The following is a 27,480-nucleotide window of genomic DNA, read 5'->3' on the forward strand; positions in this document are numbered from 1 at the left end:
CCCTCAGTGTGAACGAGCTCTACGTCGATGACCCGGACAAGGACAGCGGGGGCAAAATTGACGTCAGCCTGAACATCAGTTTGCCCAACCTGCACTGCGAACGTGAGTGTTCCTGAGGCCGCTGCAGCGCTCACTCCTGTGGGCAGATCTGTGTGTGCAGGTGGCCAGGGTGAGCCAGGGGGACAGGGCCTCTGAGGCCCCGCTCTCTGTTTTAGGAGAAGGTATTTTGGAGGTTTGTGGGGATAAGAAACTCCTCTCGGGGTCACCGCTGCAGAGCAGCCTGTTGGGCCGGGTGGAGTCCCTCGGATCTCTTGGTCTTTAGAGGCAGGGCCTGAGGGTCCATGCACAGTGGTCTGTTGAGGAGGAAGAGGCTGGGGCAGGACAGGAGGTAGCCACGATGTGTCTTTAGTGACAGGCCAGCCACAGCCCGGCATCACGGCAGCTGTGCCATGTGGTGACACCGTCCAGTTTTTCCCGCAGTAGCGATGGGACCAGGTGCCATCTGTCTCTGGCTGGTGGCTGCAGGCTGCTATGGGTGGAAGCATTAGGGTCACCGGCCTCCAAGCATCTCGGGAAGGTAGCCCAGAGCAGTGGCCCAGAGAAGGGTGGCCAGAGCCACCAGCACCTGCAGAAGAGGGTGGGCACCGTCAGCAAGAGGTCCTCAAAGATGTCCCTATGGGGGAGGTCAGGAAGCTTCCTTTTTACTTCAAACCTCCTTTGGGTATTTTAATCAAAACAGTGAATTACTCCTGTAAAACAAAATGCAGTCAAGGTCAGATTCAGGGTCAGATCCTGGCTCCTTCATTCACAAAAACCGTGACCGTTGTTAAAAATGGTCTGGGCTTCCTCAGCCACTGGCCCTCTACTGCCTGGCGCGTCACCTGACGCCCCCTCCTTCCCCCGCCCGACCCGCCGTTAAAGGGCACAGCAGAGGGCAGGACGCCCAGGGCCCAGCCAGAAGGAGGGAGGTGTCAGCCCTGTCCCTGCTTCTGGTGAGACTGACGTTAGACTTTTGAATCCACAGTGGCCCCGAGCCAGAGAACTTATTGAAATAGGTCAGTTTTATTTATTTTCATTTAAAAATTTTTTTTCCTTCCTCTTGGAAAACAATTCATTTGGCAGCTTCTCCTTCAGGAGCTGATCATGAAGGAAAATCTTAGTCAGGCCAGAGGATGGGGGCCAGTGGAGCAGGGAGGGGACGTGGTTCTGGGCTCTGTCCCAGCTCCAAGCAGTGGCCTAGAATGCACCTTCAGGCTGCTGGCCACATTGGCCCCTGATCCTGAATGGGAGCAGCAAGCCTGGAGGCCCGCCCTCTGGCTTCTTGTTAGAAGAACTTAAGGGCTGGGGTGCAGCTCGGGGTAACCTGCCCAGCACAAAGGCCCAGGCTGTCTCCAGCACTGCAGAATAAAAAGGAGGGGGGGAGGGAGGGAGGGGGAGGGAGGTAAGAAGGGAGGAAGGGAGGGAGGAAGGAAGGGAGGTAAGAAGGGAGGGAGGGGGGAGGGAGAGAGGGCGGGAGGTAAGGAGGGAGGGAGGAAGGAAGGGAGGTAAGAAGGAGGAAAGGAAGGGGGAGGGAGGTAAGGAAGGAGGGAGGAAGGAAGGAGGGAGGGAGGAAGGAAGGGAGAGGGGAGGGAGGGAGAGAGAGGGAGGTAAGGAGGGAGGAAGGAAGGGAGGTAAGGAGGGGGAGGGAGGTAAGGAGGGAGGGAGGGAGGTAAGAAGGGAGGTAAGAAGGGATGGAGGGAGGTAAGAAGGGAGGTAAGAAGGGAGGGCGGAAGGAAGGGAGGTAAGAAGGGAGGGAGGGGGAGGGAGGTAAGGAGGGAGAGAGGGAGGGAGGGAGGGAGGAAGGAAGGGAGGTAAAAGGGAGGGAGGGGGAGGGAGGGAGGGAGAGAGGGAGGGAGATAAGGAGGGAGGTAGGAAGGAGGAAGGGAGCAGGGAGGGAGGTAAGGAGGGAGGGAGAGAGGGAGGGAGGGAGGTAAGGGGGGAGGGAGGTAAGAAGGGAGGGAGAGAGGGAGGGAGGTAAGGAGGGAGGGAGGGAGGTAAGGAGGAAGGGAGGGAGGAAGTGGGGGAGGGAGGAGAGAGGGAGGGAGGGACTTCACATTTTATATATATTTTAGTTGTCAGTGGATCTTTATTTATTATCTGTGGTGCTGAGACTCGAGCCCTGTGCCTCGGACGTGCCAGGCAGATGCCCCACCACTGGCCCACGACCCCAGCCGCAGACTTCACGTTTTTATCACAGCCAAGACTGCATGCTTGTGGTCTGGGGCTGGGCTCAGTGGTAGAGCACTCGTCTCCCACGTGTGAAGACCAGGGTTCAATCCTCAACACCACATTAAAAAATTAAATTAATTAAATAAAAGTATCATGTCCGTCTACAACTAAAAAAATATTTTTAAAAAATGCATGTTTGTCATTGTTCGTTGGCAAACCCAGAGGAGCAGAGACGGTGTCTGTGGACACACTGACATCATTCTGTCCACTTGGCAGCCCCTCGTCTGCCTTTCTAAATGCTGCTGAGATCATGCTGCATGTCTGACCTCACACCCTGATTTTAAAAATAATATTCTTTTTTTAGACCTTTATTTTATGTATTTATTTTTTATGGTGCTGAGGATCGAACCCAGGGCCTCACACATATTAGGTGAGCGCTCTACCACTGAGCCACACCCCCAGCCCCAAAATAATATTTTTTTGCACAGTTTTAAAGACACACATTTGACTTACAAAAATATGTAAAGAAGAAAGTTAAAACATTGGAATGCCCCTCTCTTATTCCCTTTCATTATTCCCCATTGTGCCATCATCCCTAAGGAAGCCCGCTGGCAGTAGGGCCCCTTCCCTACCACCACTCAGTGCATGCATGTGCAAACACACACAGTCAGCCCTCCACATCTGCCGGTTCCACATCCAGGGAATTGACTAACTGCAGATCAAAAACATTGGGGAAAAAAAAAGACTTTTTCCTCATCATTATTCCCTAAAGGACAAGCATAAAAACTGTATCCGCCAGTTGTCTGTTACTGTAACAAATCCCTGAGAAAGTCAACTTACAAAGAGGAAAGGTTTATTGGGGCTCAGTTTGGGAGGCTTCAGTCCTTCCCTGGTTAGCTCTGTTGCTTTGGGGCCGGGGCAGCACATCATGGTAGTGTGTGTGTTGGAGCAAAGTTGCTCCAGGCAGGAAGTGAAAGAGAGGAAGGGGCTGTAGTCCTCCTTCCCTTCAAGGGCACACCCTAGTGACAGTGTCCTCCCACTAAGCTCCACCCCTTGAGTGTTCCACCACCTCCCAACAGTGCCAAGCCAGGGACCAAGGCTCTCTCACATGGGTCTCAGGGGCACCTGAGGTCCAAGCTGTAGCAGCTGTTTGCAGAGCGCGTTGTAAGTCCTGGGGAGGTGATTTGAATAGACAGATGCCGGATGCCGTGGGTCATATGCAAATGCTGCCTCATTTTATAGGTGGCGCTTGAGCAACCTCAGCTTTTGGTGTCCCCAGGGCTCTTGGAGCCAGAGCCCCACGAGGGATTTTTTTTTCAACTGCTCTTACATTACTCAGAATATTAATAAAAAAATGACTGCCCTTCCTCGGGGCCAGGCCCATCCTGAACCCTTGACCGTGTTGACATATTTGGGTATCATTGTCCCGCAGGGCTGCTGAGGGTTGGCTCTGGAGCAAGACTTCCTGGCTCCGGTCCAAGTCTTGTTGTTTCTCAGCTGGGAGACCCCATGCCTCGGTTTCCCCGGGTGGGCTGGGGCTGACAACGCCGGTCCCCACAGGTGTCTTCCAGTGGCAGGTCCTGACAAGAGCGTCTGGCACACAGTAGGTGCTGTTTCAATTTTCTTGACTCCTCACAGCCAGCCTGTAACGGAGGAAGAAACAGGCACAGAGGTGTTAGGTGACTTGCTCGAGGTCGCAGGGCTGCTCAACGGATGGCCAAGGGAGTGCTCGCCGCTGGCCACTGCCCCCAGGGCTGCTTCCAGTTGTCATGATTTCAAGGAATGCTGCCCCGAGAGGCCTCACACCTGTGTGGGGACCTGAGCTGGGGTGATCTGCTGAGTCCAACAGGGACCTGCTTGGTGCTGTCAGCCTCACCATCACAACATCCGTGTCCCCAGGTCCTATAGACCTGAGGTCCTCTTTGACAGGCAGTCACGTGCCCCCAACCCCCCCACACACACCACCGCCCACTAGGGAGCAGGGCTGGCCCTGGTTCTCTTATGGAGTCTAAGACCTCCAGCTGGCCTGCCTACAGGGGGCCGGGGGGGTGGTCTGCGCTGCCGTAGTTCATAGCCACCTCTCCTGCCTGCCCTTTGGACCATCTCGGGGAATGCAGGAGACACTGGCCTGTCCATTTTACACATGGGGAAGCCGTGTCACACTGAGGTGACAGAGTCCCATTGAAGTCAGGCAAAGACTCCAAGTCACAGGTGTCCTCTGTGGGGTTTGGAGGAACCTAGAGAAAGCAGCTGAGCCCCAGGAGGAAGCCCCGTCCTGGTGGGCCTCCCTGGGGAGGAGGCCAGACTGTGGGGGCCGTGAGCGAGCTCCGGCCTGTTCACACAGTGACCCGAGTCAGAGCTTCTGGATGGACGTCCTGCTGACCGCCTAGCAGCCCCAGCTCCAAGCACCATTGGTCCTCCTGATCTTCAGGGATGTCCCAACCTCACCGCCCCCATTTCCCAGGAGGTGACAGAGGCAAGGAGGGGTTCCTGAGTGCCTGAGCCAAGCCTGCCCAGCTGGGAAAGTGCAGGGCTGGGGTTCAGCGCTCCAGCACGCCAGGCCTCAGGGTCCATCCCTCCCCACCACCCACTGCCCGCATGGGCCTAGCTTTAGCAGCCACCCACCCACCCCTGCTTCCCCAGGCTCCTCCCCCTCAGCAGGTGGCTTGGTGGGTTTCAGGCCTGGGAAGGTTCAGGTGTTGCTTCCTCCCAGCCTGGGGCCACTCTCTCCCAGCTGGCTGACCTCCTTCTGTCCTCTGCCGACCCAGCGAGGGGAGGCCTGGGCGTGGAATGGAGGCCTGGGCTCCTGTGAGGGGCTGCTCCCCACCTGCCGCCTGGTGGGGTGACTGTCTCCTCGGCTCCACAGTGGTCGGGCTGGACATCCAGGACGAGATGGGCCGGCACGAGGTGGGCCACATCGACAACTCCATGAAGATCCCGCTCAACAACGGGGTGGGCTGCCGCTTCGAGGGGCAGTTCAGCATCAACAAGGTAGGAGACGCCGGCCCCTGCCTGCTCCCTGCCTCGCACCCTCCCCCTGGAAACCCTCTGGGAGCTGTGTGCCCCCAAAGCTGGACCCCGACAGAGCCCCAGGTGAGCTGGGAGTCGGGGCCCAGCGCCGGGTGGTTCCTGAGAACCTGGGGCAGTTCCAGGCTCCCGCCGCCCTGAGCCCTGCGGCCCTCTCAGGAGGGACTTCTCCTTCCCCAGAACCTTCAGCCTGGGGCCCTGGGTTCTGGTCCCAGCTCTGGTTCTCCTCCTCATGCCCCGCAATGTCCCAGCTCCTTCAGGTTGAGGACATAGGGTAACAATGACACCTCATTCCACACATGTATCCAGCACCTTCTGTGCTCGGGCTGGTCTCGGGCCAGGCAGTGAGTGGTCCCTGGGCTGGGAGTGTCCGCTGGGCCAAGCACTGTGCTGAGGGCTGAGGCCCAGGGAAGAGTGGATGGGGTGAGTTTGAAAGTCCCTGTTGTTTTGTCCTTAGAAACAGGGACCCAGTCCCATGTAGGGTGCACCTGGGAGGATGGGGGGCTCTGAGCCAGCAGGGGGCGGTAGGCACAGCCCTCTCTGCTCAGCTTGGCATTTCACCCTGAGCCTTGCAGCCATTTACAGGATGCCTAGACCCAGGTCCCACAGCTGCCCCATGTCCGACAGCCACCTTCCTAGGGCCACCCAGCCAGCCACTGGTGGCTCCTGGCTTCTGCTTGCGTCTCTCTGTCTCTGCTTAGAATGCCCTTCCTGTGACCCCTGATCACCTGAGTGCAGGTTGCTAACTCACTGGCCACATCTAGCCGGAAAAACAAGCTGCTTTTTTCCTGTTCCACATTTAAATGCACCAGAGCTAATACCAACAGATTCAAAGTGTCCACATTTCTGACTCTTAAAAGTTAGACACTCTAGGGCTGGGTTGTGGCTCAGTGGTTAAGTGCCCCTGCATTCAAACCCCAGTACCAAAAACAAGTTAGACCCTCTGGCCAGCACAGTGGCCACCTATAATCCCAGTGACTCAGGAGGCTGAGGCAGGAGGATCACAAGTTTGAGGCCAGTCTCAGCAACTTAGCAAGACCCTGTCTCAAAATAAAAACTAGAAAGCTCTAGAGGTGTAGCTCCCGGGTAGAGTGCCCTTCCACCTTCTGCCTCCTCTGGGCCTTCTTGAAGCTTGCTGTAGGGACATTGTCACTTCTGATGGATTTTACAGTGCTGCAGCCCAGGAGCAGGGTGGGAGAGGACAACAGGGGTGGGATCCTGGGAGGCCTGGTGCACTGGGGCTTCTGTGCAGGTCGGCCGCTTCCCGGGGTCCGCCTGTGCACGTGATCTGGACTGTCCAGTGGTCCTCGTGTTCAGGCAGAGGAGCCATGTAATCGCCCCACAGTGGCCCGAAGGCTACTGAAACCATAATTAGCTAAAATTCAACAAAGTATAAAATTTAGTCCCTCAGTCTCACTAGCCACAGGGGGCTGGTGGCTACCGTGTCAGTGCAGGTGCAGGACGTTTCCACCCTTACAGAAAGGGTCAGCCTGGTGGCCCTGTGGGGGCTGGCCCTAGGGACCTGGAGCGGGGCTCCGGGACAGTGGCTGTGTCAGTGGATTGGGGTGGCGCGGTCGGTTAGGGGTGTGGAGTGGACAGGCAGGTCACTCCACACATGACCTGCATGGGGCAGCAGGTCCGGCGAGAACGAAGAAGCCTCTTAGGCGTTTCCTTGCCGCCGGGCGGTTCCGATTCCCTGACATGGGGCCCGTGATGCTGGGGGTCCACAGTTCAGTTACTGTGTCCTCTGCGGTGTCCATCCAGTGTCCCCTGGAGATGTTACATCGAGGTTGGAGTTGACCTGGGGATGGCGTGGAGCCTCAATCCACACCTGGCGTCCTCTGACACAGGAGGACGGGAGACTCACTTGCAGGTACCCCAGGGACAGCAGGGTGACCTCAAGGGCCCATGATCTTGGACAGAGGTCGAGTGCATGTTGTTTTTGCCAAGCTCTGACTCAGATTCAGCCCTTCTGTCTGCAGTGAGTGCAGGCAGGACACTAGCTGTCAGCAGGCCCGTGGCTGTCACTGATGTGAACCGACAGTGGTGCCACATCGGGGCGTCCCTACTTTGAAATGACAGCTGTCACATGCCCCTCCCCCCTCTTGTTATTTGATGCATTACTAAAGAAGTATGTTTAAATGTTTTTAATATTTTAATTCTTGTTTAAACATATTGTTTTTCCTTTGTAATCCTGAAATTTTGTGCATTAAAAACATTTTAACTTTTAAAACAGGGTAGTCAGACTGGCAGAAGGGTCACCAAAACCGTTGAGAACACAAGGTCTTGAAAAAAATGTACTTGAGGACCGATTTCTGGTGTACCCCATCATTGAGAACTGGGGAGACAGGCAGTGTAACAAAAGATATGAGATGGGTGCTCAGACAGGAGGCAGCAAGGGCTGGACAGTTTCTGGAATGTAGAAAACACATGGGCTAAGTCGGTTTTACCATAATGAAATACCTGAGGCCGGGCACTTCAGAAAGATAAGAGATCATCAATAGAGGAGCAGATGATTTTTTTAATGTGGCATGTATGCATCATGGAGTTTTATTCAGCCATAAACAAGAATGAAATTATGTTATTTGCAGGAAAATAAATGAAACGAGAATATCATGTTAAACAAAATAAGCCAGACTCTGACAGTGTCCCGTGTTTTCTCTCATGTGAAATCTAGAGGGGACAAAAAAGGGACATCAGGAAAGTCAAAGGGAGGCCCTGAGGGTAAAGGAAGGGGCGGGGGAAGGGGAGGGAAAGGGGAGATGCGGGAAGTGAAGCTGAGCAAGTGGCCCCGTGTACTATGAGCATGTCACTAGGAGCCACCGCTGTGCGTGAGCAACATGCACCAGAGGAGAGCAAGTTTTCTTCCAAAAACAGAAAAAAAGAGATGTGCTCTCTGGGGCTGAGGCAGGAGTGTCACTGGAGCCCCGGAGTTCAAGGCCAGCGTGGTGACACAGTGAGACCACCGCCCCCCCCAGAACAAGGAAAGAAGAAAGGTCTCTTCAGTTCTCAGATCTGAGCCTGGTGGGCATCTACTTAACTCTGGGGAGGCCTCGCGGTGGATGGCGTCACCATGGTGGAGTCAAGGGACAGGAAGCCAGGAGCAATGGGGAGGGGCAGAAGCACGTTAATCCCCTCTGAGGGCAGTGCCCATGACCTGGCCACTTGCCGCTGTGCCCACCTGTCAAGCCCCACCAGCCTCAGCACTACCACACGGGGGACCACACTAGCAATGCGTCAACCTCTCAGACACCCAGCAGGTGACGTGGCCAATGTGTGTCAGAGAGAGGGTGTGCCACAGGGTGCAGGGGGACAGGGCGGGGGCCACTCACCTGTGCACTGTGGATGGCCCAGGGAAGGCCACAAGGGCAGAGAATGGCCACTGCAGGAGCCTCATTCTTGGGAGGCGAGGGACAGTGGGGTCCAAGCCAAAGCTGGGGTGGCCTAGAGAGGGGGTGGCCAGGGGAGGCCACGGCAGGCTGGCAGGACAGGAGGTGGGCCCGGGCTGCCTGCTCCACCGCTGTACCATCTGGGGATCTACTGCAGCCACATCCCATGCGGTGGGCCCCTGTTGGACGCCGTCACTCCCCTCCCTGCCTGCCCCAGGGGCTCTCGTCGCTGCTCTGGGCACTAGCTCTCCCATGCATCCAGGCTGCTGAGCCCTCTACCCCCTGCTCAGCCCTGGCTGCGGGCAGAGAGGAGCGGCCACGGTCCCTCCTTGGCCACAGTCCACTGTGCAGACGGCCAGCGCTCAGGTGAGCACTCAGACAAGCAGACGCGTACTTTAGGTGACAGCCGGGGAGATAATGAAGGACGTGCTGAGCGGAGGGCACAGGATGAGGCTCCGAGTGGCTTGGGGGTCCTGTGCCAGCCCTGGAAGTTGAAGATGCTCACAGCCCCCCAGTCGCAGGGCCGCCCTTGGGAGCTGTGACCACCAGGGCTGGAACCTGGGCACTCCCCAGAGGGGACAGGAAGGGCCTGGGTTGATTCGGGTCTACGCTCCCAGTGCCCGGGAGACCACCAAGCGCCAAACCTTTCCATCTCCTGGCACCCGTGCCCCAGCTGCCATCTGCTCCCTTGGACAAGCTCCGTTGGGGCCCCAGCTGCTCTGGCTGAACCAGAACTTGCCCTTTTGGGGTCAGGCAGACTCTTGTTCAGAAACCCGAGCTGGGGTGCCCACTGGTTGGAGACGCGGCGTTCTGGTTTCCTTCGCTGGGGGTCAGCACCCGCTTCCCAGCTGTGAGAAAGGACCACACCCTGCAGGGCTTGGACAGTGAGCCACCCCACACTGGTCACCACCTGGCACAAGCAAGTTACTGTGAGCATAGATGGACACAGAGGGCTTCCAGCAGGCTGGGCCCGGTCTGAAAGGTCCCACCAGTCCTCATGCTGTGGCCACCCCCACTGGGCTCTTTCCAGCCCTTTCCACAGGAGTCTGGAGCAGATGAGCCCAGGGGGTTTAGTAGCCAGCTCAAGGACAATCGGCCAGGATCTGGACACAGGCAGCCTGGCACCAGGACCCCGAGCCCACTGCCCACAGCTGCCGCCTCACAGCTGTGTCCTGTGGCCAGCGCATCTCTATGCTCTGGGCCACCCTCCGCCCAGACCCTTGGAGAACAGAGACCCTGCAGCCACCTCCTGCGCCCTCATCCCCCAGCCTCCGGCCAGACTGTGTCACAGCCCCCTTTTCCGTCCATCAGGAAGCGCAGCTGTGCATGGGGACCACAGCCTCGTGCGGGGTCCACGCTCTCAGCCGCCCCTGCCCGGCCGAGGCTGACGCAGGTGGCCCCCCCAGCAGCCCCAGGAGGGGAGGGGAGGGGAGGGGGAGGCACCGGCTCAGCCTGAGCTCTGGAAGCATCAGAGATGCTGACGCAGGTGCCACAGTCACCAACGTCCTCTCCTCTGCAGCCCGGCGGGCGCTGGCATGAGTCAGCACCTGTGATGGCTGTGTGCAGCAGGGGCCCATCCCTGAGTCAGCCTCCGAGGCCACCGCGGGCGGCAGATGCCTGGAGCCAACCTCCCCCACCTGCTTAGCCTTGGGAGCCTTGAGTCTGAGCTGTGCCCGTGGCCCGTCCACAGGAGGCCCGTGCTGGTGGGGGGAGAGCTCCAGGAGTGGCTGGGGGCTTGCTTACCTCCAGGAGGGCCGGCCACAGGGGCGGGAGCTCTGGGCCTGTGGGTGGAGGTTCTTGTCCTGGTCAGCTGGGTTTTGTGGCCCTTGTGCTTGCTGGGCAGGTGCTCTGTCCCCCTCCGGCTCTCCCCAGCCCTGCACAGGTTCTGGGAATTCCCTACGTCAGCGAAGCCAAGTCAGCAGAGCCTCAAGTCTAATGTGCCCCCCTCGAGCCTGGCGCCTTCATCCCCTCCCTCTTCCAGGGCCCTTCTCCCTGGCCCCCATGACAGGTGTCCCCATCCCCAAAGCCAAGCCACTGACTGCCACCTGCTCTGTGCCACCTCCTTCACTCCCTGTTTTCTGGTGGTGATGGGGCGGCCACCACCTTGCCTGAGGCCCCAGGAAGCGGGGCTGGTCTCGAGCCCAGGTGTGGAGCTCAGCTGCTGCTGCTGCCCTTGGCTTTCTGGGCCCCGAGCAGGGCCAAGCTGTTCCTCATGCCCCAGGCGGGCCCCATGGGCTGCCCCATCCACTGCAGTCCACGGCCCCCCTGGCCGGGCCTTGAAGCTCAGGCTCCGCAAGGTGCGCCTGGAGCAGACGTGCTCTAGGTCAGCACCGAGATGACCCCGGCCTTCTCACTGTGACACCCGAGGTCCTTGACACATGACTGCCTCCCTCTCGGGCCTGCTGCCGTCACCCCTGCTTTTCAGGGCTCAGCTACTCCAGCTCCCCTAGTTCCCTACTCTGTGCTGTCACCGAGGGCCACTGAGAGGGGTGCACCCCATGTGAGCCAGAGGAAGGGGCACATCCAGGGACATGAGTCAGACCACAGCTCTCGACCTGGGGACTTAGCGGGTGTCTTCACTGCTGTGAGCCTCAATTCCCTTTTCTATATGAAGGGAGTGACCAGGTGCCAGGCCAAGGATCAGAGGTCATTCGTTCATTCAGTAAGGGAAGCACCTGTCCAGGTCGGGTCTGAGAGAGCAGGGGACGAAGCAGACAGGTCCCTGCTGGTGTGGACTTACCGTGCAGTGGGAGGAGGTGGGGACAAGATAAGACAGAAGACAAGTGCTCTAGCAGTTAAAGATTGTGGTGCTCTTGTGGACAGGGGAACAAGGAAGGCCTAAGAGGTGACACCTGAGCATAGACCCAAAGGAGGTGGGACGGCCATGGTGAAAAGGATTCCAGGAAGAAGTGGTGGCCACAAAGGCCCTGAGGTAGGACATGCTGGGCAATGTCCCAGGCAGAACAGGGAGGCCGGTGTGGCAGACATGTGTGAGCACAGGTGACAGTGGCAGAGAGGACAGGGCAGAGTGCTTGCCAGTAGCCATAACCCAGCACTTGAGGATGTGAACTCAACTATGTATTAGTTTTTCAATGCTATAATGAAATACCTGAGGCTGGGATGGATATAAAGAAAAGAGGTTTATTTGGTTCAGTTCTGGAAGCTGAAAGCCCAGGGTTGGGCAGCCCCGTCCATTTGGCCAGTGGCATCACAGTGCGTGCAAGAGGGATCACGTGGTGACACAGGAAGCCAAAGTGAGCCGAGGGTCTGGCTCTGCTATTTTTATAGCCCACTTTCAAGAACTAACCAGGGTCCCAGGAGAACTACACCAGTCCCTTTGGAGGGTAGTGTCCCCTCTGACCTGTGGCCCTCCACTCAGGCCCTTCTTTCAAAGGCCCCACCTCCCAAGCCTCCAACTCGAGCCCTGGGAGATGAGCCACATCCACACCACAGACAGAGAGCCAGCCGGGGAGGGTCTGGGGAGGAGCTGAGAGGCCAACTTGGTCAGTGAAGGGCCTAGACCAGGTGGGGACAAGGCAGGCGCTGGGTGCCCAGGGCGAGGCTGCCATTGCTGTCTGTCCAGAGCCTGGCCCAGGGCCTCCTCGATGGCTGGAGAGGGGCAGGCACTGGTGTGCAGGAAGGTGGTGGACAGGGCTCCTGACGGCCGGGATGTTGGGTGTGACCCCAGGGCCTTGGTCTGCATTGCTGGGAGGGGAAGATGAGCCTTGTGCAGGAGCAAGGAGGTCTTGGGGAGCCATCACCGTCCGTAGCTTGACCTGTGGCTGTCAGCTCTGGGCCCACAGGTTCTTGTCTCAAGCCTCCCTGGGGCAAGGCTCTGCCAGGCCTCGAGACCCAGGGAAGGAATGAGGCTGCCACAGTCTGTCCTCAGGGCTCCCCTGTCCAGGGCAGTGGGCATCCTTGGGTAGGAGGTCTTGGTTGGAGTTCAAGGAAGACCCTTGTCCTGCAGCCCAGAGACCGTGGAGGGTGCTGGGGACCAGCCACTGTCTCGGGTCCTGATTCGTGCCAGTTGCCCTGGGGTGGGGGGGCACCCACATTCTCCCTCAAGGTTACCCCAGCTCCCTCCTCAGGTAGGTACTGTAAGCCCCCCTTCTACAAGAGAGGAGTCGGAGGCTCAGAGAGGTGAAGTGGCTCCTTCAAAGTCATACAGCTGGAAATGATATAAGCCAGGATCCAAACCGAGGTCTGACTCCAGGTCTGACTGCCTGTGCTGCACCTGGATCCCACAGCCCCTGAATCCCACCCTGTACAGCCACAATCCTGAAACTTGCCTTTCTTTCCCAGGTACCTGGCAACTTCCACGTGTCCACACACAGCGCCACGGCCCAGCCACAGAACCCAGACATGACGCACATCATCCACAAGCTCTCCTTTGGGGACACACTACAGGTGAGCCGGAGCCTGAGGAGCCTGAGGGCACACTCGGGGTGGCAAGGCCAGGAGTGAGGGTACAGTAGCTGTGTCACCTCGTCCCCTCTGTCCTCCTTGGGCACAGGCAAATGCCTTCTGGGGGGACGGCCCATCTGAGACTCTGCCTCTCTGCCCTGCTCCTCCTCCTCGTTTCTGGGGGGCCTGCCTGCAGTGTTGAGAGCAGCATCCCGACACGTGCCCGTGCCAGGACTCAGGGACAGCGGCCCACACTGTGTCCTTAGTGGGGAATTCTGACTTAGTGAGAAATTCTTTAACACGCCCCCAGCTTAGGGCCGTCCACCCATGGTTGCCATCTGTCTGTCCAAGAACCGCCCACTGAGCACCTACTAGCTGCTGGCGTGGCTCACACCAGGAGGCCAAGCGTGGCCTCTGCCCAGGTGGAGCCTTTGGGATGACACACGTTCACCAGGTCACTGTGCGAGTGATCGTGAGATGAGCCACAGATGCCATGTGGAGAGAACGTCCGGCACCCACCTCCACCCTCCTCCACCCACACCCACCTGGGTCAGAAACCAGACTTGGACCCCAGCCCCAGAGCAGCGCAGGGACAGGCTTCCTCCTCCCTCGCAGACTCCCCTTCCTGCCTGATTAAAGCCTGTGGCTCTGAAGGGCTGCTCAGTGACCACGGCCAGAGGGCCCAGGAGGATCGGGACGATCTTGTGTCACCCACCCACTGCCCGCCCGGCTGCAGCCTGCCCTGTGGGGGCCTTGCTCCCGTGGCCCCCCTGCCACCCTCCTAACCCTGGGGCCACCGGGGTTTTGTAGGCTCCTCAGGCTCCGGCTCAGGCCGCTGGCCTGACTCATCCCCAGTCTTGGTGTCCCTTCCTCTATGAAGCCCAGGGTGTCCGGCTGCGTGTCCCCTCTTAGGGGCCCCTGGTGGCATGCTCCACTTGCAGGGTGCTCATCCTCCTCAGCTCAGCTGTTCCCCACCGAGCCCTAACGAGAGGTGGCCGTGGCCGTAGCCCACTCTGTAACTGCCCCTGCCTGGTGGGTGCCTGCCCAGGTGCCCAGGAAGAGTCTGTCCACAAGTCTGTCTCTGGGTGCCTCTCGGGCCTTGGGGTGCTCTTCTGTGAAACAGGCCAGTGATACATTGTGAGGGCCATAAATGAGCGACACGGGGGGCCGGACAGCGCGCCTACTAGGCTCTCACAGCGGAAGGCTGCTGCCTCCCCACACCCAGCCCTTGCTGTCTCCTGCTCCCCACAATCCTGCTGGACCCCTCAACCACAAGTGAGCACCCCAGACCAGGCTCTCGTGGCCAGTGCCCCACGGCCAGGGCCTGTCCCCATGGCTCACTGTGCTTCTCCACAGGTCCAGAATGTCCACGGAGCTTTCAATGCCCTTGGGGGAGCCGACAGACTCAACTCCAACCGTGAGTGTCCTACGGCCCTCGGCCCCGGGAGCCCCCCACTGCAGGTGGAAGGGGACAGGGGGTGGACAGAGGGGACCAAAGGACAGAGGGGCTGGGGGAGGGCAGAAGGGACCAAAGGAGGTCAGAGGGGATGGGGAGGGCAGAGGAGGCAGAAGGAGGGCAGAGGGGATAGAGGGAAGGTTGAGGGACAGGGGGAGGCAGGGAGGATCGTCACCGCTACTGCATGCTCTTCTGAGTGGAGACAGTAGCCTGAGGGTGATGGCCAGGCCCAAACCCACTCTCGCTCCAGGAGGCCACTGCGAGAACATCTCTGGAGGTAGCCCAGGTGGCCACCCCTGACTGCCTGCCCCTCCCAACCCGCAGTGGCTCCTCCCCTCTTCTCCCTTGAAAGAGGACAGCCATCTGCACACACTAGACCACACACAGGTGCTGCACACCTCACGCGCACGTACGCTCACACACAGGGGCCCGGCAGGCCTGTCTGCTCAAGCCACCCCCCATGCTGGACGGGTCACCTGCCTCATCCCCTCACCCGAGCTCTCTGATTCCTCCCACAGTCAAGGGTGCAGTGAAAGGAGACACCTCCACTCTCTGCCCACCAGGCAGTCAAACCCCCGTCTCCCTGTGTCCCTGTGAAGTCCATCTCCTTGAGCAGAAGTCGTTTTTAGTTTTTCGGGGTGCAGAGAGCACAAGCTGTTGAGCTCTGTTTGGCGTCATCACGCCTGGATGGGAAGGGGGGCGCCCACCCGGGCTCTCCCCCGCACTGCCTAGCCCTCAGCGGGCCACCTGTTTGTCGTGGTTCTGCCGATGGTCTGGCCTTGCTATTGGCAGGTGCTGTCCCTCTGGGGTGGCCGTTCCTGCTGCCTGCAGGAGGGACAAGCAGTACTTCCTCACAGGCAGGTGCAGCCTTCTGGCTGGAGTGCAGGGTCTGGACAGAGGCCTGATCTGTGTGGAGGGGTCATTGTCATCCTGCATGAGGGCAGCGTGCACTTCAGGGGCATGTGGGGCAGCGAGGACGCACTGGCCATCTGTGCTGGGAAGGCCCGAGTGGCAGAGCAGATAGCGCTGTGGCCAGATTCCGGCTGTGGGCTGAGATAAGTCCTCTCGGGCCTCAGCCAGCCAGCGGGAGGACTGGCTTCCGTTTCCCAGGTCAGACCACCTGCTGGGCCTCTGTCCTCTGTCCCCTATGCCCAGGCCTCTGCAGAGCTGTTCTCTATGCAGCTTGGAGCCAGAATGGCATCTGGCCCCTGCCTGTCAATCAGGTCTCAGCACAGACGCTACCCGTTCAGAGAGTCCCTCCCGGCCAGCAGTCCCCACTCATAGGAACGAGCCCATTTCCCCCCCTGCACGTGCCAGCCTGGGAAATGACCTGTCCCTTCAGTCATTTGTTGCTCTTGGTTGTGGCTCCAGCAAAAACATAAGCCCATGAACTGGGGGCTCTGCCTTGCCCACTGTCTGTCCCCAGGACTCAGCCTGTGCCAGTAACCACCAGGTGTGTGAGCCATGCTAAGGAGTGATGAACTGTCACACCTGGACATCACTTGTAGGAGCAGTTGTCAGGTGGCAGTGTGGTGATGGGGGACCTTGGACTCCAGAGTCAGGCTTCATCACTCCGCAGCACTGGGAAGAACTTGGAAGTTGCTAACCCCTAAGCCTCAGTTTCTTCATCTGTAAGATGGGAGCGTCCCCTCCACCTCTCGCAGGGCCTTGCCATGAGAATCAGCAAGGGAGTGTCAAGGGCTCAGTCCGTGAGTCGTGCTGCGCAAGTGCCAGCCCTTCTCTTCCTTCTCCTTTGCGGTGTCAGTGGCCTACTTTGGGAACAGTTCCCATGGCCACACCTAGGCTGTTCTTAGGCAGAATTGTGTCCTGTGTCATGGCACTGAATGGTGTGCGACTCACACACGCAGGCTGCTGGTTTAACTGTGCGGTTTGGAGGTGCAGGGAGAGGAGAGCCCCTGCCTTGCGTGTGCAAGGCCTGGGCCCCAGCCCCCAAAAAAGACAAAAGAAAGCGCAGCTTCGAAGCTCATCCCACTGGTGGGGTGCAGAGGAAACCAGGGGGCCCTGTGTTGATGGTGTTGGAGGGGCGCAAGGAGCCTGTGGTCTCCAGGAACCCTCCGCCAAGCCCGCGTGTGCCTGCCTCTAGTGGGCAGATATCTGGGGAACTGCATCAAAGCTTGTGAGCCTTGGGTTCTGCTAGAGGAGAGCACTGGAAAGAACCAGGACAGCTGGGAGAGACCTAGGGAGACGCTGCTGCGGGATCGCTGTTCCGAAGAGTGAAGACAGGAGCCAGTCAGCCCTGGCCGTGGGGCAGGGCGAGGACATCCTGTGTCCCCATGTCCTGGGAGGCCCCATCAAGGCCTGGGCAGTCAGGCATGTTGAGCACCTATTGTGGCGAGGTGCTGGGGACATGCGGGTGAGGACACAGGCTCCCTGGGGCTTGGGTTCCTTGCCTTGGCCTTGAAAAGATGTCCCTGAAGCTCACTCCTTGGAGAGCTGCAGACTCCCGTTAGAGGAAGACGGGCGGCCACATACAAACCCCCATCTGCAGTCAATACATGGGAACGTGAGCCAGTCCCGTGTGGAAGGTGGATGTGGTGGTGACCGTGAGGTTTCCCTATGACAGCCGAGTTTTGCATAAGTTCTAACAAAGACAGTACAGGTCTGATCTGGGTAAGGCATTCATTCCTTCCGAGTTTAATGCTGTGCGCATTTGGGACACCGTATGTCCAGGGTGGTCATGGACTCCTGGATTAAATGCTGAGACCCACCCGTGGCCCACTGACCCAGCTCTTCACAGGTGAGGTCTTTCGATCCCAGGGCATCCTCACACTCTGGGCTGAGAGCCATTAGACACAGGTGGGGCTTCCTGGGTCCAGCTCCAAGGCTGCAGGGCTTTCCCCAGGTTTTCTGAGGGGTTGGCCTGATTCTGTTCCTTCTGGAGACTCTGCAGGGCCCGGGAGGAAGTGTGCCAGGCTGGACCCCATCCCCACCAGTGAGTCCAGGACCAGGCCTGTACTGGCCTGGTGAGTCAGGGCTGGAACCCCAGGCCTAGGTCTCCATGTTGTCTTAGCCCCATGGTCCCAGACCTGGATGCCTCTCCTAGCATCCCAGAAGGCCCAGGAGGATTCTTTCTGCCCTGGAAAGACTGGTGCCTCAGGGCTGCGGCTGGGTGCTGGACCCTGGTGACCTCATGCTTCTCAGTAGCTGATTCACCCGCTCCTCCATTCACGCTGGGCCAGCAGCTTCCATCCGTTCATTCATGCAGCAAGCATCTGCTGCCATCTGACCGTACCAGGCCCTGCGCAGGGCTCTGGGGAACAGCAGATGAGTGAGGCCAGGTCCGGGCACCTCCCCGTGCGGCCTGTGGGGGAGGGGCCAGAGTTGTGTCAGCAGGGCAGGGCAGGGCTGAGGTGGCAGGATCCAGGGCCAGTCACTGACAAAGGGGAAAGGAATCGGCAGCTCCCGTCACTGGGCTTTTCTGGTTGGCAAGCTTTTTCTTTTGAAAACTAACACTCAGTTTGTTTTCAAGTAAAACTATGTGAGCAGCGCCCGCGGTGGAGTGGGGTCTCTCTCAAACCCTGCCTTCCTCCCCAGGGCCAGGCTGCTCAGGGCTTCCTGGGATCTTTCTAGATAATTCTTACAGGTGCCCACACACGTGAGAGAGAATGTCTCCTCCTGTCCCAGCTCACGGAACGTGCTGTATGCCCTCTTCTGTCCCTTGGTTCTTCTCACTGCCTGACTCCTCTGGGAGTCTACCCTCCCGGCACCCACTCTAGAGGCTGCCCTATTGATAGACATTAGGCAGTTCCCAGAATTTTAATATTATGTACAGTTCAGGAGAACATCCTGATGGTGGACTCTCAGGTCCCTGGCATCCAGGGCGGTGCTTGGTGGTGACACTGGGGAAAGAGCCCCCTGCAGTGCCAAGGTGTCAGGACTAAAGGGACAGAAAGAGCTGTCAGCCAGGCAGTGCCCATCCCCTGCTTCATCCTGCCCGTGCTTCCCGCAGCCCTGGCCTCCCACGACTACATCCTGAAGATCGTGCCCACGGTTTACGAGGACAAGAACGGCAAGCAGCGGTACTCCTACCAGTACACGGTGGCCAACAAGGTGAGTGGGCGGCGGCGGCCAGCCGTGGTCGAGTGCGCCCTCTGCCGGCAGAAGGCGGAGGTGGCGGGCGGCTGCGCCCTGTGATTTCTGCTGATTTCTTCCAGGCTCCTGGGGCGAGGGGACCCTCCCCCCAGGCTTGACTCTGGGTAAAGATGAAAAGACCCAATCCTTGCCATCGTGGGGGTCTCAGAGTCCAGGGCATCACTTAGAGAGACAGAGCAAGCAGACTCCCTTGGTCTCTCTTCTCATAAAGCCACTGATGCCATTTGGGGCCCCACTCTCATGAGCTCCTCTAAACCTCCCAGTGATCCCACCTCCAAACACCAACAACATATGACCTAGAGGGACACATTCAATAGTAGCATCTCCTGTGACCCTCAAGTTCTGACAGCAACTTAGCGATGCAGGACATGGTTGTGGTCTGAGCAGGAAGAACAGGGGTGCTGGACCACACCCAGTTCACGTCATCACCAGCTGTGTGACCTGGGACCTGCCATGTCAGCTTTCTGTGCCTCGGTTTACTCATTTGTCAGATGGTGATGTCATAGGACTGCTGTTCAATGAGGCGGTGTGCAAAAGTGCTCAGCCACGGAGAAGGCCTTGGGTCAGTGACGACTACCGTGGCTATTTTTTGCTCCTTTCCTCTGTCCGCAGCTCTGGCTGTGACCCAGGCAGACACAACCCCATCAGCTCTCCCCCGAGGAAGCTGCTGTGTCTTGCTCCAGGCTCCTGTCCCCAGGCCTGGCCAGTGCCCAGGGCCAAAACAGCTTTCTCAGCGTGCCGTGCGACCTTGGCCCCAGCCTGCCCTCAGCAGGAAGTCCGGCCCTCTCCCTGTTATCCCTGTGAGCAGTGCGAGATGGGGGTTGGAGGTCCCCCAGTTTAGGTCTCCGTTTGCTGTAGATAGTGGCAATAGCCCAGAGGTGCCCAGCACCCGAAGTGCCCAAACTGGAGATTCTACAGGTCGTCATCCCAGGCCCTTAAGAGTTGAGATGGGGAAACCAAGGTCCCAAGGAAGGGAGGAGCTGGCCCAAAGCCACTCTGTAGGTTCAGCCCCTTAGCACCTCTCTGGTTGCAACATGCACATCTCAGGAACTGAGGCAGACAGGGCCTCTGGCTGTCCAGGTCTGCAGTATCGGGGACGGCCGGGGTCTGCCTCCTCCCGCAGGCTGCAGACTGAGACCCTCTCTGGGAAAGGGGCTTCCTCCCCTCAGGGACCCAGCACCTACGTGTCTGGGCTGCCTAGCCCACCGTTGTTGAATTAATGCAAGGTTCTGCATGGCTCAGAAGTTCTAGGGGAAAATAGCCTCTATTCAGCCTGAGCCACCCAAAATCTCTTCCTTTTCCATCTCTGCTTTCAAATTCATATTTCAGTTCCTGTGCTGCTTCCCGGTCATGTGGTCCATTTCCCACAGCTTAAGAGTCAAAAATGTTCCCCAAGGCTGCCATCTGGGTGCAATGCCAGTGGCAGAGTCCAGGGCCTGGAGAGGGGGCCGGGGAGTTCTGCTCCACGGGGAACAGGAGAGGCCCTTCCCCAGGACTCGGGGACCCTCTGGCAGGCAGCCCACCAGGCAGGTTTGTGCTTCTGATTCTCACAGCGGTCCCCTCCCTACTGCAGGAGTATGTCGCCTACAGCCACACGGGCCGCATCATCCCTGCCATCTGGTTCCGCTATGACCTCAGCCCCATCACGGTCAAGTACACCGAGAGGCGGCAGCCGCTGTACAGGTTCATCACCACGGTGAGTAGCCGGGCGCCGGGCGCGGGGCTGCCCTGCCGAGGGTGCCTGCCTAGGATCGGGGCTCGGCCCCCAGGACAGGGAGGACGTTGAGCGCGTCCACAGCAATGGCCCTCCACCCGAGCGCACTCTCCAGGAGGACGCCTCCCAAAGACCTCCATCCAGCTCCAAGAGGGGCTGCTGGTTCCAAGGGGTTTGTTGGTTTATTTTTTATTTCTACATTTATTTTTGTGGAAATTATTCTTAGCAGGGTTTATCCTTTTCTGTAGGCTTTGTTTGTTTGTTTGTTTGGTACCGGGGACTGAACCCAGGGGCACTCAACCTATTCTGTATTTTATTTAGAGTCAGGGTCTCCCTGAGGTGCTAGGTTGCTGAGGCTGGCTGTGAACTGGCCATCCTCCTGCCTCTGCCTCCCCAGCTGTTAGGATCACAGGCGTGGCCACCGCACCTGGCTTCTGTGTAGATTTCACAATGAAAACCTGGACTCATTTTTTCCATGCCTTATTTCTGGGTATAGCTGCTCGTGGGTCCAGGTTTTCCTCCCTCCTCCCTCCTCCCCCTGCCATCGTCTCTGCCTTGCCCAGACCCCCTGGGGCAGCTTGGAGCTGACATCTGTTTTCTTATGTGCCTAGTACTTCTAGTAGGTACAGTTTCTGGTCTCCCATTCAAAAGGTCCTTGAGGATAGAACGTGAGGTCACAGTGTCCCACTTCAGCCAGAGGCTCAGGTGTTGGGGAAGCTGGAGTCACAGAGGTGGAAGAGGTGGGCTGATTATCCCTACCTCGCAGATTTGGAAACTGAGGCCTATAGGTAAATACAGCATTGGAAGGCCCTATCTGTACCTCTTCACGCGTATTTGTGTGTGTGTGTGTGTGAAAAATATTTTTTTTTTTTAAGAGTCAGACTCACTGTGTTCCCTAGGCTAGTCCTGAACTCTTGGGCTCAAATGATCCTCCTGTCTCAGCCTCCTGAGTAGCTGGGGCTGTAGGCACATAGTACTGTATCTGGCTTCAGACTTTTCATAATGGTTCAAGATCAGGGTCTAGTCCCTGTGCTTTGGTTTCCTGCTGTGACTAGGTCTATATTAGTCAGGACTTTGACAGAACCTGTGGAGCTGGCTTCAGGGGTACTAGGCTTCAGGCCTGGCTGGATCCAGCTACAAACAATGTCAGGAATAGGTCTCTCTCCATCTTGTGATCTGCTTTTCTCCATATTGGCTTCATTCTCAAATAGAATAGGCCGGCAAAAAAATAAAATGCCTCTTCCCTGGTAATTCCACCCAACTCTCAGAAGAAGAGTGCTTTGGTTGACTCAGCTCGGGACCCCAGTGTCCTTAGAGCTTGGAAAATGGAGTCCCCTGGTTGGCCAGTCCTAAGTCTTGTCCCACCCTAGAGCCAATGCCATTCAAACCACAAGGACAAAGGTTGTGCAAGATGGGACTCGGGAGGAAAATCAGGGAGGGCAGATCAGTACTGGGGGGGACAAGCGGTCAGATGTGCATGACAAGGTGTCGTCTTCTAATCTGTGACACAGGAATCACAATCCTTGCTCTTGCTACTCCCCAGGGCCCTGTGGGACCCAGGGAGTTCATGAGAGGGGACGCTCTTTGCAGGTAGGAAAAGCTGATAGGTATGACATGCCCTTCAGAACGGCTCTCTGCCCTTTTTGTTCCTTTTTCTTTATACATGCACTTTTTTTTTTTTTTGCATCACAATTCTTATTACACATATATACCACAGTTTTTCACATCTCTGGTTGTATATAAAGTATGTTGACACCCAATTTGATTCTTCATACATGTATTTTGGATAATGATGTCTATCACATTCTACCATCCTTGCTAATCCCCTGCCCCCTCCTTCTCCCTTCCACCCCTCTTCCCTATCTAGAATTCATCTATTCCTCCCATGCTCCCCCTCCCTACACCACTATGAGTCAGCCTCCTTATATCACAGAAAACATTCAGCATTTGTTTTGGGGGGATTGGCTAACTTCACTTAGCATTATGTTCTCCAACGCCATCCATTTACTTGCAAATGCCTTGATTTTATTCTCTTTTATTGCTGAGTAATATTCCATTGTGTATATATGCCACATTTTTTTAATACATTCATCCACTGAAGGGCACCTAGGTTGGCTCCACAGTTTAGCTATTGTGAATTGTGCTGCTATAAACATTGATGTGGCTGTGTCCCTGTAGTATGCTGTTTTTAAGTCCTTTGGGTATAGACGGAGGAGAGGGATAGCTGGGTCAAATGGGGGTTTCATTCCCAGAATTCCAAGGACTCTCCATACTGCTTTCCATTTTGGCTGCACCAATCTGCAGTCCCACCAGCAATGTATGAGTGTGCCTTTTCCCCACATCCTCACCTACACTTATTATTGTTTGTCTTCATAATAGCTGCCATTCTGACTGGGAGTGAGATGAAATCTTAGAGTAGTTTTGATTTGCATTTCTCTGATTGCTAGAGATGATGAGCATTTTTTCATATATTTGTTGATTGATTGATTATCCTCTCCTGAGAAGTGTCTGTTCAGGTTCTTGGCCCATTTGTTGATTGGGTTATTTGGTTTTTTTGGTGCTTAGCTTTCTGCCCTTCTTTGACTACACAGAAATGACAGACTTCCCTTAAACAAATGGCACCAGCCTCAAAGCTGGGACTCCACGTGCAGATGGGGGAAAGACTGTTGCCACACGTGCAAGAAAGGAACCGTCTTTAGAATCTATACAGAGAACTACGGATTATTAGAAAAAGTTACACAACCAGAGAGAAAAACAGGGGCGTAACTAGGCTGTGGAGTTCTAGACCTTGGAGAAATGAGATTCAAACCAACAGACCCAGGTGGCCCCTGCACACAGGGGACATGAGAAACCTGCCTCTCATTAGAGAAGGGAGTATGAAGTGGGGGCTCCATATGCCACTCATACCCAGGTAACTTGTCACAGCCACCCTGGAGGGACACACACAAGCCCTCTGACCCCCATCAGGGGATCTGATAGCAAATGATTTCACCCAAGGTCCCACAGGCTAGCATACCCCAAGTGGGTCTGGGTGCTAATAGGTATTCTTATTCTGCTCCAACTGCATGCCCAGATTAGGCCAGATGCCAGGGTACACGTGGGTGTCCTGGAAAGTCCATCGGGAGTGACTTGCCCCTCAGGGACCCTGGGGTCTGTAGCACTGACTGGCTGAGAAGCCTCCCATGCCCACCTCTCACCGTAGAGCTGAGGAGGCTTTTCCATGTCCCCAGCCCGTTCCTCACACACCGAGAGCAGCTGAGGTGCTGGGCCCTCAGATCACTCTGCAAGTGGCTGAGAAGTGAAGCCACTTCACTTGTACATTCAACATGGCTGGATTTGCCACACGCAGGGCCCATGCTGGGCAGGAACAGCTGAGTGGCCATGAGCCCTGCTGAGCCCCAGGTGCAGGAGGCAGCTCTGCCCAGTGACACAGGGCCCAGGGGAGGCGCCGATCCCACTGGAAGCCCCCGGCACTGGGCCTCAAGGGCAGGTGAGAGGGCCCAGGGAAGGGCCCTTGCGGGGACCATTCAGTCTCCTCCACGTGGACAAACCCCCTCCCGGGTCAGGCGAGCCACTGTCCTTCCCAGAGCTGGCATTTCCCCATAGCCACCTGGGAAGATCTCCTCCCCCACCCAGAGAACAGACCTCTCCAGGACTCCTTGTCCCTCCTCCTCCCTGGGCCACCCCACACCTGCACCGTCCACTGGGCCAATGAAGCCTGGTCCTGGGGCCGTGCTGCCCCAGGCACCGCCCGTCAGTGTTCGTGGGCCTGGGGGTTTCTGGAGGCCCCAGGCTGCCATCTTGGTTGCCAGAGCAACCGTGGGGTCAGCCCTGATGAGCAGATGGCGTCATTGTGGAGCTTCAAAGGCCCTTGTCACAGGCCAGCAGATGCTGGGATGACAGGAGGGCACACGTGCTCCCGGGAGCCCTCAAGGGCGGGTGGGGCAGGGAGGAGGGGGACACCTGCTCTCCTCCCCTTTCTCCCTTTTCAAAGCAAACACTTGCGTGCGAAGCCTTCGAGTCCAGGTGGGGGGGCCTCTGCAAATAGCCCCTTGGAGGGGCTGCTGACGGAGGGGGCTTAGGCCAGGGTGTCGTCATGTGGCGGCTGCAGGCCTGCAGGAGCAGCTGTGGGTGGCTGGAATGAGGGGCAGGGCGCGGTGCGTGCTCCCTGCCACCAAGGGCCTGCTGAGCCGGGCTGCCCCCAGGGCTCCTGCCTGCAGAGGACTTGCAGACCCCCACCTGAACCTCCTACTGAGCCCTCAGCCAGGCTGTCCCCAGCTCCCCGCCTGGACCCCACCGACCCCACAGTGTCTTACTCAGGCCTACACTGTGTTCTACCAGAAAATTCTGCCACCAAAGGAATAAAGAGATAGTACTTGACGACATGCAAGGGGCTCCCTCCCACACACACACACTTGTCCCCTGCCACCTGCTTTAGCCCCTTTTCTGAGATGGCTACAAATGGCCCATGATGACAGATTGGATGGCTTTGGAAGTGTCAGATCTCTTTGCTTGTGTGGTTTGTTTTATTTTAGGGGGAACACCCAGAAGTCATAGCTGTGACAGTTGTGGCCCACCAAAAAGTGCCAGATGCCACTCACATGCTCCTGTTGAATGGCCCGTGGCACCTGGTATCCTGCAGAGCCAGGGTACCAGGGGGTTTTGCTGGAGTACGCTCTGCCCACCAGCATGCTCCCTGACACTTTCCTCACTGGGAAAAGAGCCCCCCAAGATTTAGATTGCATTCCTTAGTCGCCAGGTCCGATAATGGCCTGCAGGCCTGATTTCCCTCTGTCCCCAGCGTCCAGCATGGGGGCTGGCCTGGACACAGGTGCTCACAAATACACAAGAGACAACTGCTTACAGAAGTAACTATCGAGTATCCTTATTAAATACCTACTGTATGCAGGTAGTTTCACAAGGATCCCCTTTGACCCCCCACCCCCAGATGATGCTGGCCATGTGTTGCACGATTTCAGCTGAAGCTCAGAGGATGCAGAGGCGCATTCAAGGTCACCCTGAAAAGAAGACGCTGTCCACCGAGGCTGGGTGGCTTCCGTCTTTCAGGTCCCATTCCCTGTCTTTGCTTCTTTGGGTTTCTGTGTGCATTGGCCCGAAACAAAAGGTAGCAGCTAGGGAGGGCCAGCAAGGAGGGGCGGCCTTCAGCACTAACCAGAGACTGACTTAGAACTGAGAAGGAGGCCTAGGGAGCAGGCAGGGGAGGACGTGTGCCCTCGCCATCACCAGGCCCTGGGTCCATTCCCAGCCCATGTACACACATGCGCTCGCACACACACAATAAACAAGGTTTTAGTCACCAAGGTTGTGTGAGTTGACACTGGAGCAGGGGCACACTGTCCACTCTGTCCTCTGCCTCAGTCTCTCTGCTCTCCAGGCCTGGCACAGCGCAGGCAGGTTGTACATAGGTAAGTAACAAAGATCAGACAGATGGTGGGCGGGCCTGGCTCTTCTTCTCCCAGGTGTCCTCTGTTGTCTGAGTAGTAGGACAAAACCCGCAGCAGGACTCACTGACTGAGGCCTACGCTGAGCAGAAGCTTTGGTTCAGATCCTGCTGGGGCGTCTGAGCTAAGCCAGGTCTCGCCGCAGGTGTAAACTGGGGACAGGTTGACCCACCTGGGCCCGGGAACAGAATTGGAGCCCCTGGCTTTCCTGTGCCCAGTTCTGAGGTGGAAAGGGAGCATAAGACAGAGCAAGCTCCTTCGTAAAGAGGAGGCTCATTTTTAAAGTTATGAAGCTTCTTATTTCCTAAGCTGCAGGTGGGGTCCCTTATTCCAGGATATTTGGTGTGCAAACCTCCTTCTTACAGAGAAGGGTCTCCTGTAGAAGCCCCCCGTCCAGGGGGAGAGGCACTGAGGGTGTCTACGTGGGAGTGAGCCAGGGAGTGTCACAGGAACAGCAGCCCCCCACACACACACACTCCCAGACCCCGGTCTGGTCACCTGGATTTGCTTTGGTAGTTCTGTGACCTTGGACGGGCTGGTCCCTCTCTGGTCCTCTTGTCTCCTCATCTGTGAGAAGCGGGCACAGTTGCCAGGACTGAGTAAAGAGGCCAGGAAAAAGGGTATGCAAGGCCCAGCACACAGAAGGTGCTCAACCAAGGAGTTGGGAGGAGGGTGGGGACTGAAGCCATTATAAAGGTGGCAGAGAGGGAACCCCACTGTTCCCCCTGGGCCAGGGGTGAAGGCAAGGGGTCTGGCAGGGTGATGTGACTGGGCGGAGTCAGCGTTCCTTCCTTGACAGTCCCCACCCCTGTCCTCGACTTGGGTGTCCTCATGGAGGCTCCAGCCTGTCTGCCGCCGGCAGCCTCTAATGGGACTCAGGTTCGTTATTTACTTCCTCAGACTCTGACTCTTCCGCAGGCTGGGAAAGCCACACTGACTAGGGAGGACAGGGGATGAACAGTTCCTGGCACTCAGGTCACACCCCGGCTGGACGGCTGTCCCAGTGCTGATGGCAGACCCTGTTTCACAGACGGGGGAAATGGAGGCTCGGGATGCCAACCTGCTGTCCTTTAATTTCTGACAGAGGTGGCCCTTCTGGCTCAGCAGCCCCGCCTGTGCCTGCCTGTCCCCCGCCTTGGGGCCAGGTGGAGAGAGACAGCAGCCGGTCGTGTGAGGGGCCAAGGGAACAGGCATTCGCGTGTGTATCAGGCAGTGGACACTCACTCCAGCCCTGCCAGCCCTGAGAGGCACTGGAGCCAGGGGAGCATGCAGGCTCTTGGTGACAGGAGCAAGCCCGGCCATCTCCAGGATGGCGCAGCACCCGCAGGGCCCAGGCTGTACCTGCCCCGCCCTGGCAGCACCCAGATTAGGTGGGCGAAGGGTGCCCCCTGTCCCTGTGGCATCAGCACAGCCCCCAGCCCCAGCTGGCAGGAGCCAGTGAGGGGGAGTTGCCGCTGCCCTGCCCCGTGCTCCCCAGGGCCCCCCGTTGTGCATTTGCTCACTCTGCCCCCATCTCGCCCTCTGCACCCTGAGAAAGGCCTGTTCTCCTGACCCTTCTGTGTGTGGAAGGTCAGCAGACTGTGGGAACTAGGTCGTGGGTCATGGGGCATCTGCTCCATCTGCATTTATGCTCACAGGGGGGATCCTGCCCATCCTGCAGGCAAGGGAGATGCCAGGTCACCACTGTGTTTCGCCAGGGCTGCCCCA

At 57.6% G+C, this 27,480-nt stretch overlaps 1 protein-coding gene across 2 annotated transcripts in view; it reads left to right on the top strand.

Moving 5' to 3' along the window:
* The window catches only part of Ergic1 (endoplasmic reticulum-golgi intermediate compartment 1), a 74,962-nt gene that overhangs the window by 41,774 nt on the left and 5,708 nt on the right, over positions 1-27,480 (top strand). The window contains exons 4-10 of one of the 2 annotated variants that reach the window (XM_058571837.1): positions 8-102; positions 5,075-5,199; positions 12,927-13,031; positions 14,385-14,445; positions 18,455-18,555; positions 20,171-20,293; positions 25,260-25,514. In XM_058571837.1, the coding sequence (XP_058427820.1) occupies positions 5,101-5,199; positions 12,927-13,031; positions 14,385-14,445; positions 18,455-18,555; positions 20,171-20,293; positions 25,260-25,499 (729 nt within the window). In that variant the 5' untranslated portion in view covers positions 8-102; positions 5,075-5,100 and the 3' untranslated portion in view covers positions 25,500-25,514. Of the gene's footprint in view, positions 1-7; positions 103-5,074; positions 5,200-12,926; positions 13,032-14,384; positions 14,446-18,454; positions 18,556-20,170; positions 20,294-25,259; positions 25,515-27,480 lie in introns of those variants that run through there. The other variant, XM_046421338.2, reaches the window with a different exon arrangement.

The sequence above is a fragment of the Marmota monax genome, unplaced genomic scaffold (genome assembly GCF_021218885.2).
Source record: "Marmota monax isolate L192 unplaced genomic scaffold, Marmota_monax_Labrador192_F-V1.1 WCK01_AAM20220418_F8-fsc00084, whole genome shotgun sequence".
NCBI classification, from domain to species: Eukaryota; Metazoa; Chordata; class Mammalia; order Rodentia; family Sciuridae; genus Marmota; species Marmota monax.